This window comes from Leptonotus elevatus, chromosome 8 (assembly GCF_054856555.1).
Source record: "Leptonotus elevatus isolate MCC_2025b chromosome 8, RoL_Lele_1.0, whole genome shotgun sequence".
NCBI classification, from domain to species: domain Eukaryota; kingdom Metazoa; phylum Chordata; class Actinopteri; order Syngnathiformes; family Syngnathidae; genus Leptonotus; species Leptonotus elevatus.
The window spans coordinates 6,943,164-6,960,659 of NC_141246.1; the positions used below are offsets into that span (position 1 = coordinate 6,943,164).

General features: G+C 39.4%; 1 protein-coding gene across 1 annotated transcript in view; it reads right to left on the reverse strand.

Annotated features, from left to right (window-relative positions):
• The window catches only part of gstcd (glutathione S-transferase, C-terminal domain containing), a 37,775-nt gene that overhangs the window by 15,373 nt on the left and 4,906 nt on the right, over positions 1-17,496 (reverse strand). Inside the window, exons 3-4 of the mRNA XM_086084001.1 lie at positions 16,347-16,610; positions 10,478-10,571 (exon numbers count right to left, since the gene is read on the reverse strand). Coding sequence (XP_085940127.1) covers positions 10,478-10,571; positions 16,347-16,610 — 358 coding nt within the window. The remainder of the gene's footprint in view (positions 1-10,477; positions 10,572-16,346; positions 16,611-17,496) is intronic.

Below are 17,496 nucleotides of genomic sequence, written 5' to 3' on the forward strand. Positions count from 1 at the left end.
CAACAGATGCAACAGGCTTGTTTGAAGAAATGTCACAAATATAAAACACGCGGGGGAGGCTTTCTGAACCCCTGTGGACTGACTGCTTTTGGCTGGCTACTTGAGAGAAATGAGCAGGAGAACAATTGTCATTAAGTACAATCACGAGTCACAAAAGAAGAGGACCACAAACGCAAATATACACAGGGTAGCAGCGTTGCAATGTAATAGTTTATGCAGTCTGATGTAGGGATATTACAAGTCATTATTAATCACGATAGCAGCTGGAAGATTTTCAAATATTCCTCCGTATCAAATGATGTCACTCCTCAACCTCAATGCGATGTGACCCAGGTGTTTAATTATGAAAGCACTTTCTTCTTTTGAACTTCCACAGGTTACTGTAAACCGAAAAGAACATACAGTTGATGACAAAGCAGCGTTCCATTTCCGAGAAGATTCACTGACGCATCCCACCTATTAAGCGGATTGGACATGAGTTTGGAGGAGGGAGGGGAGGAGAAGGGTCTATTAGCCCCCGGCTACAGTTGCTGGCACTAAACCCTGAGTGCCTCCATTAGCCTTTGATTCTGCAGGACTGGCCGAGGATTTATCGGCGAGCTCCATCAACAGATTAGAATGTAAACAGCAAGGGGACGAAGAGCCTCTCCAGCACGAACCCTGCAGGATCCGACAGCTCCTGTCTCCCTCCCACGGGAAATGCTGGTGTTAACACAAGGAGGGCTGCGTAAAGATTGAAGATTAGACCATGGCCAAGTTGTATCTGTGGCATTTTGAATGGCACTGATTTAATTTGATGATTATTCTGGGTGAAAGCAAAATATTATGTGCTGTTGTGAATTCTGTATTTTGTCAATTTAAAAAAGTGTATTGTACTGTATACAGTGCAAAATTAAAGGGGATATATTATGGAATATTGGAAGCACAGTGTGCTAGTGGTTTGTACCTCTGTGTGAGGTTAATGTACAGTGTTCAAATCCTGATCCTGTTCTTTCCTGCAAGAATTTTCTTCAGGTGTTCCGGCTTCCTCTTCCATTCCAAAAACATCCATGTTATGATCATTTAAGACTTCCTTGTCCAAGGAGGTGAATGTGAGCATGAATGGTGGTTTGTCTATATTTGCCCTACGACCTGTGACTGGCGACCAGTCCTGGGTGCACACTCAGGGCAAAATCCACTAAGAATGCGCTGCGTCCCTAAGAGTGCCAACAATTGCTCCACATCTGCACCCGCAGCTTACTCCCTGTTAACGTCCTATTCACTAAGGATATTCCTCTAATGATACACCAGCGCAAACACGCCCACAAAGTTTGACAGTTGGGAGCAAATTAGAGCCTGATTTACCACACATGGCAATGGATTTGCGCCATGAACACGGCAGTTTAGTAACCGTTGCAAGAAAGATGAAATTATCACAAAGCGGACTTAGATTGAGGAGGTGCAAAAGCGTTTTCATCATTTAGCGCCATTAAACTGAAGAGGACGACAACGTCATTTATTCATTCATTCATTCATTCATTCATTCACTCCCAGCCAGTTTCACTGAAACAACCTTCTTCGCTCCCAGCTGTTTTACTGGATTTTGAAAAATGTTGTAAGTCCCACAGAATATTGTGTTCTATTGTTATAAAAACATGGAACCTACCAAAAGAAAGATTAGAATCTCTTCTTTCACCAGGAAAAAAGTATATTTGTATCTGTTTCCATTTTGCAGAAATGAGCTAAGTTAAGAAAATAGTTAAGTTTCATCATTATTCACAAACCTGTTGAAAACACTGAGAAAAAGAGCTTGTTGCAACTTGGTCCTGGCTGATCTTTTATACTCTGCTGCCACCTGCTAGGTTTTTTGTAATACTACCATTGCTTTAAGCCACATCGTCATGTCAGAAGCCGCATCAAAGCCTTCTGTATGCGCTTGCATAAAAAACATATTTAAAAAACACACAAATACATTTTTGGGAGTGAAGGACAAAGCATTAAAAACGTATTTACACGTTTTTGGGTTTGAATGAGTTTTTCATTTTTATATTTTCAGAGGTTGACGTGGACATACATTATGCGTCTGTCATGTGAAAATTACCGCAAAATGTGCCCCTTCCATCGCCGATCAGCCCGGGTTACGCCATGTGTTGTAAACCAACATAGCAAAATGCCCCCCCAACTCCCGCCCCTCCTCTCTCTCAAATGGCGAATAACACTATACGCACTGTGTGTGATCAGTGTAAGAGAGATGGGAACTGCCTTCTCCATGCCACAACCACTGCTGCTACTTGTGTGATCTACAGGGTCAAGGAAGCGCCAAGTTTACACCAGCCATCCAAAAACGTTGTTTGCGTCACTCAAACTAAGTGTGGCTATTACCGTTGGCGTTAGTGAATTAGACGCTGTTCATCAATGAGTCTCATTTGAATAGAGGTGGGCAATTTCTCTGCCAAATGTACACAAATGACCTCATTTAAGTACACACAAAAACCACCGGCGCACCAGGGCGCAATCTTGTTGGCAACTCAGTTAGTGCTGAATTTCCCCATCTGCGCGTGCTTAGTGGATTACACGCTCCCGGATTGCTTCATTTATACCGGTTAGCACCGCGCAAAAGCTACGCAAACCTTTGGGGGATCTGGCCCTGAAATACGAACAAAAATCCTGACATTGATCAAGTCCTCCTCGGCAGTAGTTGGCGCTATACTGCAGCAGTTTGACACATGCTAATCATCATTTGTGTCAGGAAGAAAGGTTTTGGTTCACAATTTTTTGTTATTGTGTTAAATGAAATTTTATATATCAAAAGTACTAGAGGTATTGGTACTCTGTATGAGTGAATACTTGTACTGGTATTGGTCTGAAGAAAAAAAAAGTGGTATCAAACATCCCGAGGTGGTGGCATATATTCCTGATTGGGACATAATGCTCTGCTGATTTAAAAAATATATATATACATCTCTAATTCCCAAACTATCTGTATGGCCTGGTACCAAAATTGCCTGCAGACCAGTAGGAGCCTCAGCCGCGGACTGGTGCCTAGGGTCCACTGGCATATGACACGGAGTTGAACGGTACTATAGGATTATTAGCCACCAGGGGGTCTCCTTCAGGTTCACGTTACACGTTTTGCTGCCACAGAGGAAATATGCTCCTTACAAGTATCTCCACAAAAGTGTCACCTGTCTAGTACTAAGAAATATGTTTTGTCACATAAAAACATGACGAGACTGTTTGAAAGCGGTAACCCTACCAGTCAGGCAAATCTGTATGGTGTCTGAAAACAGAAAAGCTCCAAAGAGTTTGTCTGCGGAAAGTGAGCTATGGTGAATATGGTCCATAATTTTTTAAATAAAAAATAAATAGTTGACAGCTTCAGAAATATTCAACATTGTAGCATGGAGTACTTAAATAAAAATAATCTAGTTGGTTAGTTTAAAATGGAGAAAAGGTCACTTCTCGGAGAAAGCCTCAATTGTGGTTGAGTCAGAAAGTTTGTTTTCACTAAAGCCGTCGCTGACATTTTTTTGTGTACTCGCAAAATGCCGCGATGACAGCAAAAAAACCGGACGCTAATTAAGTCAACCCATAGAAAAAAAAAAAACTCCTCAGCATGCACCCTTTAGCGGCTGAGGAATGTCTGTCAAAACATGAGCAGACGGAGCTGCGGGCGAGAGGTTGACTCGTGCAGGCTGCGGCGTGTACCTGGCTTGTCTGTGCAGCTTGGCCTAAAAAAACGGATAAACTGCATCATATCTATTTATGTCTCCCAAATAAATTCAATTTCAGACGGAACTACCTTACAGTATTACCTCAGATTAAAACTGAAACTGAAATACTGTAATCAATATTGGCCCCGGGGGACTGTGGCGCGCTTCACTTGTGGGGCGAGCCGCGGTCAATCTGGGCCGGGGATCTCTGGGATGACATTGCACCACCTGCGGTGGATGGTAGTCATCCCTCTCTGTGTGGATGAGCTCCTCCTGGGTGCCTTTTTTCACAGGGTTTTTTCTGTGCCCCGCATGTTGTGGTTTGTGTGTGTGTGTGTGTATGACCATGGGGATGTTGGGGCGAGGGGTGGGTTATCTTTTGATTGTATTATTGATGTTGTTATTGTAAGGTGCTATATAAATAAAGTTTCATTTGATTTAATAATCTATTACTGTGTGGTTGTGGGGACAATAACGAAACATCCAAGACGACATGACCCAGAGCAAACATGTATTGTCAGAATGTCTAAAATCATTTGTCAAGGGCTTAAGGCCGCATTCATTCCCTTGGGGTTATTTTCCTTGTCAAATCAGCAGACAAGCAAACACAGGGAATGCCTGTCCAACAGCCTTCCACAGTAGAAAAGTCTTAAACTGCACAAAATGTCAGGACAGAGGCCCGCGAGAGCCAAAAACATCACTACGGCAAACATACCGTTTCTGCCTTGTTCTCCATGGAATAATAGTAAACATTACGGCCAAGAAATCAGTCACTGTATGACATTAGCATTATCCTTTTGGCTGACATTGACTGTGTACACCAAGTTCAATCTGTCTGGCATGTCCCCGGAGTGCCTTTTTGAAAACATCAACACTTTTGATTCTTGGCTTTGGAATCGATCCATCCCGTCAGTGAAGTTGAATGTGTCACTGGATTGTGCTTAAAATGAACAGCACCAGCTTAAAAAAACAAAAGGCCAGAGACTCGTCAAAATGTGTAGATTTACCGGGTCCAATGTTAAAAACTGTTCTGTCTGTGGACATGAGAGTGACAGCTGTAAACATGCTGCAAAGCAAAGCGTGTTTCTCAGTGGAGCCTGACAAAGTCTCAAGCAATTGGGTTCCTGAAGCGAGCTGCAGAGTGATGATGAATAATTCAAATATTTTAAAAATCCTGCTCATTCAGCATTATCTGGTGAAAGAGGATGATAAATAGGTACAGCGTAAAGTCACATTCAAACAATAGAAATACATTGTGCTTAAACAATGTTTTTTGTTGTTGTTGCTGTAGATGTTTGGATTTAACATCAAAAGATAGCCACAGCCAATACAACCTATTGGAATATCCTGGGGGGGAAAATGAACCACTGGTGTACTGAGTAGCAGATGTCCAACTGGTAAACCAAGGAAAACAACAAGCGTCAATGAAAAACACATTTTGAAAGCTCTAAAGAAAGACCTCAAAACGACTGTTAGTGACATCAGCAACAACCTACAGATGAAAAGAGCAAAGGTCATGAACTAAAGTACAAATGAAAACCATTCAGTAGAGAGCACAGGCTGGAATTTACCAAAAAGTTCAGCGAGGAGCCTAAAAAAAAAAAAACTCAATCATACCCGTCTTTTATTGTCAAAGCCACATTTTCAGTCAAGAACAAAAATATATTGGCCACACTGCTCCAATATGACCACACTACGCCAGAAACAATCACGTTCCAATAATGTTAGCTCAAATTGACTTCATGTTTAATGTTCTGTATGACTATACATCTTTGGGGAAATTTCATAAAAAATATAACTAGCAACTCAATTTTTGGCCTATGTTGTGCTCTCAAGTACTACTCTCTAACAGAAGATGAGGACAAAAGGATCCAATGTATCTGACAAATTTCCCTGGCAGGATACAAGTGAATCATTAAATTCTTACAAGAAAACATGTTTGGCACCAACATTTAAACCAGCAGGTCTTGAAGACTCCGTGAATCGAGTTTTGTTGCTGCAACATCACAAAACAAAAAAACTCCTTTCCACAAACAAAACCTTTGAATAGAGCTACCCTCATCACTTGAGTGTGACTTATAATACGCAATGACACACTCAATATGGCTCTGATATAATTGCCTTGGCACTGCATGGATGATGTGCACTTGGCTTGAAAATGAGGCATTAATCAAGGACTTACTAATTAGCTGCAATCATTATGTGTGTCATATGGACGATTAGCCGAGCAATTACATTCAAATTTATGATATTCCTAACCTTTTTACGCTCGAGCTCTGACAATGAGCAACTATGTCTCTTTCCACCAAAATGAAATATTTCATGGTGTTTTGGGGTCATAGCTGTCATTTCTGTCCCTATTTAGGTTTTTCATACTTGCTTGTATGAAAAGTTTGAACCCCTAACCATAGTTGTAAATGATCTAAAAACAGTGTTTCTGTTCCAAAAAAGGTCAAACTCATGTTTGCTTGGTATGCTTCGAAACGACTGTTTTTATATACTAGTAATTCCAAGACAGTCTGATTTGTATAGAATGGGCCATGGGTGAGTTATGATATACAATTAAATACCTGATTAGTAGCCACAGTGCCAGCACAAGCGCCTTTCCGACCAAAGTTCAGGGATTCTAAACACAAAGCTCAAGAACGTCAGTGGCCTAGAAAGGCACCAGTGTCAATTAACGACACTTCCTTGGAAAAAATAATAAATGCTACAGTATGTGTACAAATGCTTTTCACTTGAAGAAAGAAACTGCAATGAAAAGAAGAATCTGATCTTATGATCCTTAGTGAGAAACAAGTCTCACCAAGTGGGAAGATATTTCAATACCTAGTGACAAAGTACTGATTTGAAGCTCTGATGACAGTAATTTGTACCATGCCTTGAGGGAATCACAACACCAAGTCAATGATAATCTGAGGGAAATTTATAAAACTCTACTTGAATGAAATGCAGTAATTATGCAAGCGCCGGTTTAGGCGGCGACGTGCCTGGGGGGAAATCACTCCTGTTACTTTCAGACAGAGCTATTGAATAACTGATGAAGGGCCAAACTCCCTTGAACAATCCGTCTTTACTTTTCCAAGACAGTAGGAAACACACTGTACCAGGTTGTCTGGAAAGTAAATGGGATGGATGTTGAGGTTCCAACTTGGTTTATAATTCTACTTTGCCACATGATGATGTAATATTCTCTGCATGTGTGTTATTGATTTCTCCATCAAATGACCGTGGATTTCCCATACAGCTAACCAGTTACCCATACCATATTGTTTGCTACAATATTTTGCTGCATTTGCGGAACGCAGCGAGTCGGCCATATCCCACTGGATTCTCTCAGTTCCAAGCGTTCGAGGAAAAATGTAAACAACAAAGATGGTTGGATCCGATAAATTGTTTGTTGTTCTGGTGAACTGTCAGTCGAAATCACGATAGATTATGAAACGTTACTTTTTTCGAATAACTAAATTAATTTTATGATAAATAGATAAATATGTTTATAATCGTGCAAATTACCGTACTGTTTTGCCATTCACTGTCTTTGTCCCCAAGAGGTAAGCAATTGGCGAATGATGTGAGATTTAAACCTGTCGATGAAGCCCCCCCCCCCCCAACCCCCACCTCTGGTACCACTTTCCTCTAATGCAGCATAACACATTGATGGATATATATCTTGCCACCATGTAACGTGTTGTATTATCCTGTTCTAGTCATGAGTTGACTGATTTATTGGCATCTCTCAGCATTCGCACTCAATTGTTGTAAATTCTAGTAGTGTATGTTGCACTGCCGTTGAACCGTGTTACGTTGTACATCCCATTACAATAACATCTTCCACATTTCTCTGATTAAAATCAGAAAATGGAGGGACCCAGATAAAGAACGACAGCTCTGCCTGTTCAACTTAAGTCATGCTCATAGAAGCCAAAAGAAAGACATGGGAATTCAATGTCCTCTCCAAAAACAAGCCCGGAGGACACGATCGCAGCATGCTTCAACTATGACAACTATGTGGTCTCTTCATCAGCCTGGTTGTTTTGCCCTGCCCTCACCGCTGGCCTTGTTTATCTTCATAATGGTTGTCTCTTGTCAGACTATCTGAGTCTCATCTCCTCTACCGTAGACTACCGCTGTCGCTCCATCGTTCTTGCCCGCTTTAGCTATATCTGCACTGCATGCTCTGGCGCCTCTATTCACACTGCATCAACAGACACCCCCGCCAGTGTGTTTCACAAAACAAGTGTCTACACAAGAGAATAAACATCACATAAGGCTTCCATTTCACATTTTCATTTTTGGGCTATTTATTCATACGCAGTTTTTTTTTTTGCTGTAATATTTTAAAATTCAATCTCCAGTGTCTGCTGCAGAGTGGGAAAATAAAGCTTTTTTAATTTTTTTTACTTAAGTCATTTGAAAATTAAACATAGAAATTAGGGGTGTCAGCCGATTACAATTTTTAATCATGATCAATCGGATGACTTCAATGGTTAACTCTCAATTAATTGCAAATTTTATATTTGTTCTAAATGAACAATGAAATGTACAATAAAATATTTTTTTTCTAAGTTTCATACTCTTGTAAACATAAAAGTGGAAAAATGTTAAAGGTGATGTCTCAAGTTTTCACTCAGAAATAAACACTTCATAAACACAAAGTATACACACAAAACCCTTCTCAATCAACACCTCTGGGCTTATGTTAATGTGTGGTGGTGGTTGAAATCACCACCCAGAAACATCCCTCTTATGGCAAAACATAACAAAATGGCAAAAAACAGGAAAAAAACAGGCTGCGGTGATGGTGATGGTGGTTGATGATAAAATCACCACCACCATCACCGCAGCCTGTTTTTTGCCATTTTGTTGTGTTTTGCCATAAGAGGGATGTTTCTGGGTGGAAAGTCAGTGTTTACCCCTCCAGCCAATCACAGAGCGGGAGGCGTGTCACTGAAGACAAGGCGCAATGTTGACGAGAAGAGTGGCACCACCGACAAGAACATATTCATACTTTTTACTGCCCTCATGAAAGAAAGAAACAAACAAAACTGGTTAAATGACTTGCTTGTGTTAGATCAGTTGCTCAGGCGTATTATAGGAAATGATGTTGCAATTGTGCTGCGTATGTCGGCAAGTGTGTGCCCATTTATGTGAAACCTAAGAGCATCTGGATCAGAAAACCCACGCACGGGGTTCAGGGCAAATTGGCTGCCTTTTGTCTCCAGTTTAATTATACGGTGCTAAACACTGTAATGCTGCACTGGGAGATGTTAACAGGGCTACTATTATTGAAAGAGATTAACAGGCAGCTAGGGGCTGAAAAACATGGCAAAGCAGTCAGCGCATGTTCTGAGGGCAAAACCTGATTTTATACATAATCCTGTATTTTCAGTTAAATTGTCGGAAGCAGACTGCGGTTTGAGAGAGCATTACATTTCCCGCCATTGTATGGTGTTACCTTGATTTAGGAGGTCAATTTGCTCCGTGATCAAGATCCTTACTCAATTTACTTGTATATCAAAAAGATGTTCCCCATTGAAATGAATTGAAAAGTCAATAATCCATTTCAGCACAACTTTGCCCTCCAAAACAGAATTGTTTTTCTTTCAAATATGCTGCTATTCAAGCAACATCTTTTTGAGGGATGTTTCTTATTTCAGCAAGATAATGCTAAACCACATTCTGCACGAGTAACAACGGTGTAAAAGAGCATGAGTACTAAAAAAAACGTAGGCCTGCCAGAAGTCCAGACTAGGGATAGGCCGATTATTGGCTGGGCCGAATATCGACGCTGATATTCAGCATTTTGACGAATATCGGCATCGGCCATCATCATCAATCATGCGCCCAATAATAGATCGATTTAAAAATGTGTTAACTTTAGGGCAGTAATTATTTAAATGTTCAGAGATGCTGCTGGCCCTTCATTTTCAGTTTTTGTTTTAAATTAAAACTAAGATAAGTGAAATTTTAATACTGTTATTTAATACTGATATTTTGGAATTTCTGATAACTTTATTTACTGTAGAAAACAATAAGGAGCTATTTATTTAAGTTTTTATTTAACTTTTGAAAACATGCTAGCGCCCCTGGAGGATCCCTTAACTTTTTGTTAGATTTTAAAAACAAAAAATTTACTGTTTTTTTATACTCCAATATTTAACGAACCCTAAAAGTTATTCAATAAACATATTCCTAAAAATGCAAAAAGGGCTGGAGTTTGTATTTTTGCAAATTTTGATGTCAATACTTTTCCCCTATATAAAATGAATATCGGCTCCAAATATCGGTGTCCTTGACAACTAATAATCGGTATCGGCCGTGAAAACACCATATCGGTCTATCACTAGTCCAGACCTGTCCACCATTGAAATGTGTGGTGCATTATGAAGCACAAAATACAATAATGGAGACCGTGGACTGTTGAGCAACTTAAGTTGTACATCAAGCAAAGCTTCAACAATGAGTGTTGTTCAAAAGAAGAAAAGAAAAAGGTGATGCAACACCCTTGTAAGCATGCCCCTGTCCGAGCTTTCTTTAAACATGCTGCAGGCATCAAATTCAAAAGGAATGAGTCGTTGCAAAAAAGGAATGTTTAACAATTTGAATTATAAATATTCTTGTCTTTGAAGGGTATTTAATTGAATCTACAGTTTTGAAAATCATCGCATTGTGGAATTGGGGTCTGTATATTACAGTTCGTGTTTAATCACTCAGTTTGACTTTGACGAAAGCTAAGCAGAGAGCGTATTGACAAAAAGAGGTGCTGGAGTTGAGCGGAGTACCTTCCGTGGGGTTGATGGCATCCGGCAAGCTGTCCCATGGGAGTGTCCACTCCGGGCAAGGATGATGAGCGAAGGCCGCCTCAATGCCATTTTCCTATGGGGACATGAATAAATAGCTGTTACCATGGAAACCCATTGACAACCTGGAGGCTCTCGCTACACCAAAAGCGCAAAATCCTTCTTTCATGAAAACGGGATGCATTGTCAATTTATTGTGTTCTCTCTGCTTGTCTGGATTTTCTCCAGGTACTTCGGTTTCAAGCTTGAAGTGGTCATGAATTTTGGTTTACTCCGCATGTTCAGGGTTTTCGGCCACAGCCACCGAATTTCTGGCCACCTTCAGTTCGAAACAGCTCTGACGTTATGAAACCTGTTTTTATCTGACCAGTCTTTCCCTAGTTGAGTGTTATTCTTAACTGAGATTGGCAAATTACACAGAGTGGTGCTGTATGAGAAACAGTTGGAAATCACTTCAAACCCATCTATCCATTTTCTAACCACTTGGACCAAATCCTTCTTCAAATGTGTTGGATGTCAGAACTCAACTTTACCAATAAAGCACCTTAAAAAGTATTGAAAAAGATTTATATATCAAGATATATTATTATTATAATTATAATTTGTATACATAATTAAGTAAGTAAGTAGTAGAAACACAAACGGTCAAAACTTAAGACCCCACCTTTAATTCTTCACAGAAAATGTGTTAGTTTGAGCCAGTGGTGGGTGTGGCATATACATGTGTGTTCACGGTCAGAATGTTACATCTATCCAGTATGGTGTTCCACAGGGTTCAATTCTGGGGCCTCTGCTGTTTTCATTGTATCTGCTACTCCTGGGATCCATCTTAGGAAAAGAGTGGTGATTGTTTTTAAGTGCTCTATGAATAGAGTTGAGTTGAGTGATGGGGGTCAGCATCAAAACTGCGTGATTTGCAATTCCAAATTGAGCAATTCTATTCCAGCACAACTAGCTAGCTAGCAAAACTAAAGGAACACTTCCTTAAACTGCATAGAGATGGGGAATACTAGAACACAAGAAGAGAGTCAGATTCGATGAAAATGCTGCTCTCCCTGTTAATTTGGGTCACCAGTAAACCTATACCTGTGTCTTGAAAAAATAAATAAATCGTATTTTTTTTTTTCAATAAAGAAAGGTTCGCTGAATGTCCCTACATCCAACAAAGTTGCTCTAAGGTGATGTAACCAGATGGCAATCCCCGTATCGATTTAAAAAGAGACCTTGTTCACATTACTGGCACTGCACAAGCATTTAATTGAGGGAAGGCGCATATTTTTTTTTGAAGTGGATGCAGTCGCCGATTAATCGAGACACAGCGTCTATTTGAACGAAGGTAAATGTAAGGGTGAGTTCAGCCACAAAACAAACATTTTGAACTGAAAATTTGTTCAGAGTCGCGGGTAAAACAGAGCCTCTCCCAGCAGACTATGGGCGAGAAAAGAGAGGTAGACCCTCGACTGGTCACCAGTTAGTCAAGTAGCGCATACTGTTAAACAACCATTAGGCACTCTTTCCTCCTGGCTCACGCGTATTATCTGCATTAAATATCCACGTGGAAGTAAAATCACTGTAAAATCCGACAATATAGTGAATAATCCGTGATGTGATTTGAGGAATGACTACACTTTTCCTAAATTCTTAGGGGAACAACATCCTCACTTTGATTTATTTGGATTAAGCCACTGAATTAAAAATAACTTCAATCACTGAGGTCGTAATACAAAACAAGAGTTTTACTCCCCAGGGCCTACATTTGGTAAATTGGCTCGCAGTTTTGTTTTCAATTGGATGGCTGCCTGTTGACTGCATTTGGCAAGTATCCTCAGTGTGTGCTAAGTGAGGCGAGAAGGAGGTTATTAGGCATTCACATGTCTGCGAATCGTAAAACCAGAGGATCCTGGTTAGCGTCAGGAAGGATTGTGTAGTCTGCGTGTCATTGTGTACCTGCCGCAGGACACGTACACAAACTGTCACGCAGCAGGATGTATGCTCTAACACAAACTCATTCACACTCACACAGCCAGGGATATAATAGTTTTGGATTTTTCATTTTAGTTAAGTTTATATTTTGTTGTGGCAATTGCTCTTTAAATTAGATTTTGATCCGTTTTTATAGTAGGTTTGTTTGTTTATATTAGATTTTTTTTTCTTCCAAAAACGCTTTGTTTTAGTGTAGGTTTTTTATTTATTTTATTTTATGAAGTATTTGTCAAGTTCAAGAAAAAAAAGTGACATATTATTGTGTAATAAACAACTGGTTGACCTCACTTCTTTATGGACGTACAGCAATACCAAAATAAATACATTTAAAATAAACCCCTAAAACTCATATGATATTGACAAAGACAATAACAAAAAGGACACTTCGGCTATAATTAAAGTTAGTTTTATAAACGTAAGATGCGGGTTAAGTTTTTTCAATTTTAGTGATTTTATTAGTTTTCATTCACTATTGTAAGGGTACTATTAGTACCCTTGACACTTAAACACACTGACTCATTGGCACACATTCTTTCACAGGCCTGACTCACTCATTTGACCCTCAAACACTCACAATCACTCACATAGATAAGCATACCTACTCAGACACACGAGTCAATTATTCTACCGATTATTCCATCGATTAATCATATCATCAGATAAGAATGTATTTTGCGTTAAAATGTATTGCAAAATATTTTTTCTGATTATTATTTATTAACCGATGATTGTTGTTTATTTGATGTTGTTTACTGATTCAACAAAACCAAATACTGTAAAAAAAAAAAATAATAATCAAAAAAATTAACATCAATTGCAAAGAAAATAATTTTGTAATAGATTGAACTGACTATAACCCCCCCCCCCCCCCCCATTAATTGATTATGATTCCTGATTACTGGTTTGGTCCGTAACATTTCAGAACATGGAAACAGTGACAAATGTTAATCATTGCTTTCCAAAATAAAAGCAGATGTCTGTCAGCAAATTTCTTATGTTGATTAAACAAAGATCCGTCTGCTTTCATGGAGGCCTATAGAAATCGAAGAATACCTACAGTTGAGATGGGGCTATTCGATTATGATGAAAATATTAATCACGATTATTTTGGTAATGAATGATAATTGAAATCACGATTAGGATGATCATTTATTTTTTGGTACAAAACAAGAAAATGTTTAAACGTAAAAAAATATTAAGACAAATTAAATTCTTTAAAACACTATAATTATGTAAGTTCCATTAAATTAGTTATTTAAAAAATATATTAAAAAAAAAATTGCAAATGTATAGTTAAACAACTCAAAAATTAGTATTAATATATATATATATTTTAAGAAATATGCTGATTTTGTAATTATGGAGTGTAATAATTGAAATTGCAATGGAATTTCGATTAATTGCTCAGCCCTATGTTGAGATGTTGAAATTCTCAGGATCAAGTTAAACAATGTTTCTGAACGACTCAATGCACGCACACGCACACACGCGCACGCCCGACAATGACAGCACAACAGCTGCAGACATGACAGTTGCGGCATGGAGCCATCCTCATAATCCCTCTCGTCCAGGGTTTAGAATGGCGGCCATTGTGCGTCTGTGTAAGTATGCATACCTCTCCGCGTGAATGTGTGATTTCAATCTTTAGTGTCCGATGTCCAATTAACTCTAATCCGGCGTCATGTAAAAAGAAACACAACCTCAAGCACCCAACGTCTGCCCCCCTTGTCACGCCACTTATTATCAAGTTACACACTCATCGCCAGCAGGAAGTGGCCCCGGAAAAGTCAAGTCGAAATGTGTATGTCTCTTTTTGTTTACTACCTGTGCCAAACGTTAAAGAACGAGTGAGTGCTGTTTGTTGGCTTGTTTGTTAGCAGGATTGCACAACTAAAGAGAAAGGTAACAATAGATCATTTGATAACGATTTGTAAAAAACAAAAAAAACAAAAAAAACACACATCTAACTTTTATGTGTTTTTCTCGAACGGATCGCTTTTACAGCTTGAGAAAAGATGGCCAGCAATTTGCATCGTGCGCAGAATTACAAGTGCATGCGTGGATTGTATTATTCTATAATGAAAGGTAATTTTTATTAGCTGGCCCAATAAAAAGAATAATAATCTTACCATCATAAAAACAGCCCATAAAAAATGCCCTTTTGAAATGTTAATTTGATGACTGAACGCTCATGTGAAACGCTGCCAGAGGGAGGAAACATTGTACAATTAAAAGAAGGTCTGCCAGGAGCCAAAACACGGTATTAAGGATTCATCCTTGAAGGTACAAAACAGCAGAAATGGAGGCAAAAAAAAAAAACGTCTGCGTCGGTGAAAATGAAAGATGATAAATGCGAGCTGTGTAATGAGCAGACATTATTAGCATTTCTTTTTTGCCAAGAAAGTCACCTCATGAAGCTTTAGAAGTGGGTGAAAAGCTTTGGGCCATCACTGGCAAACCTTTTTTTTTTCCATTGCAGTAAAATAGGATACTTAATAGGGATACAACAAAAAAAAAACAATTTGAATCGGGAAAAACGGTTTTGATTTCACAATCCAACCCTCCTTGAATCGTATTGCACGCCATGTATTGCACCAAGTATGAAATTGCAGCCCTAATAGTGAAAGCCTGTATCCCACTGAGGAGTGAACGTTTGCAAATGCTTGCATCAGGGTTCGTCCAAGATCGCAAATATTCACCAGACGTTTAACCACACAAGAGTTGCAGAAGGTAGCGAATGTTGATTTTTTATCATGGTTCGTTCAAGGTTGCAAACGTTCGTCAGACATTTGCTTTAATGTTTTTTTTTCTTGCAAAAATGTTTTGATTGAGCTCAAAATCCATTTTGAGTAAACCGTTGCGAATGTTTGTGAACATTTGCAAAGGTAACAAATGTTGATTTCTCGTCAGGGTTCGTCTAATTCGCAAACATTCGCTAGACGTTCGCCAACAGCTTTAATGTTTTTTCTTTTTGCAAAGAATTTTTGATTGAGCTCAAAATCCATTTTGAGTAAACATTTGCGAAGGTATAGAATATTAATTTTCCGTCAGGGTTCCTTCAAGGTTGCAAACGTTGGCCAACTGGTTTTTTTTTCATGCTATTTCTTGTTGCAAGGATAAAAAATATATATATTTTAAGAGGAAAGGAAATTTTGATTAAGTTCAAAATTCATTTTGAGCAAACCGTTGCGAATGTTTGTGAACATTTGCAAAGATTTCTCGTCAGGGTTCGTCTAATTCGCAAACATTCGCTAGACGTTCGCCAACAGCTTTAATGTTTTTTCTTGCCACAAGGACATTTTTGAGTGAACATTTGCAAATGCTTACAAATTTGCGAAGGTAGCAAATGTCGACATTTAATCAGGGTTCATTCAAGGTCGCAAATGTTCGCAAACAGTTTTAATGGTTATTCATGTTACAACTCAAGGATGTTTTGAACTCAATAAAAAGGTTGGCAACCGTCCAGTGAATGTTGGCAATCTTTGCGAAACTTTAAGTTCAGAATTGCCTTGCGACAGGAAAAAACATGAAAACTGTTAACGATCTTGAACAAACCCTGACGAGAAATTAACATTCACTCCTCGGTGGGATACGGGCCTAACGATAAATAAAGAGAAAGCCATATTTTGGTGAAGATATCATGATGGTAGCAACAGGATGAATTTTGAAGTTTACAAAACTATTTTGACTGGCAATAATAATAATAATAAATGTAATAATAGTAATAATTTAGATTGAAATATTAAATGTGTGCCTTGGATCAATAAACATTGGGAAACACTGTATTAAAGGATTGCTGAAACAAAATAGTCTAATGATGACCTAATGCTGTTTCTACAGTTCAGCTTAAAATGAAAATGTGCTTTACTTTAAGTTTGGTTATGGTGGGCCGGGGGCCGCCAACAAAAGGCAGCTGCGCGCTCGTCTCCTCTTCCTGCTCCAGTTGACTCGTCGGGTTGCCTTCGACCGGCGGCCCAGCTGGGAGGCTTGGCGGATTTTCAGGGACTGCAAGCGTGAATCTGCAGGCTTGGGCGGCCCGAAGGACCCCGGGTACCTCCTGAACGCGGCTGTACCAGCGCAGCAGGTGAGGGAGGCAGTGCAGAGTGCTGGCAGCATGGGTTCGGACGGAAGACTGTCAAAAAGAGCAGCGGGAGGGTGGATTTAATAAGTGACTCATCACACCATTGAACAGCCTCGCCGAGGTTCACATCATGACAGGCCCCGCTAGCAAGCGGGGATATAGGTGTAAAGACCCCAAAAGAATCACTGAAGCCGCGTCACAGTGATTACAAGGCGAGAAAACGAGGCTCGGCGGGAAAACAACGGGGCGGCGTGAAAAGAATCCGCTGTGCCTTTGCGTCAGCGGCGACTGTCGAGATGTGACGCGCTAGGCTGAGTGTGAAACTGGAAACCGCTGGAGCACAGCTGACTTATAAGAGGCTCATCGTGAGAACTTGGGTTCATTCCCCATGCGGACGAATAGCTGGTGACAGCTGGAGGGTGAAATAGGTGTTGTGGCGTTCTGGTGGCATGCACAAAAAAACATTTTTGAGTTAAATATTCTCTTTGGTTTACGAGGGAGTTACTTTTTAACAGCGGCAACCTAACTCGAATTTGGACGGAAATGTGCAATTAATGCCCACCCGGAAATGTTTCTCTGTATGCGCAACAAAGCACCTTTTACTATTAGACACGGATTTGGCCTAATTAAATGTAGCACAGCAATTAACTTCAATATGGCCCCTTGGTTGGAAGATGCCATAAGGTGGTGCCGAAATTTTATATAGGGCAGGACCTATATGTTTTTTTTTAGGCTATTGCAGATTTTGGGCAGAAAAAAAAAAAGATTAATTGGCTAATTAGTTAAAAATATATATTTTTAAAATACTGTAAAAAAAAAAATACAACAACCCAAATGTTGGGGTCAACTGTAAAAATATTGTGTAAAAAAATAACTGTAAACATATTGTTTAAAAAATAACTTTCCTTTTTGTTTCCCAAAATGCATTGTGTGACGC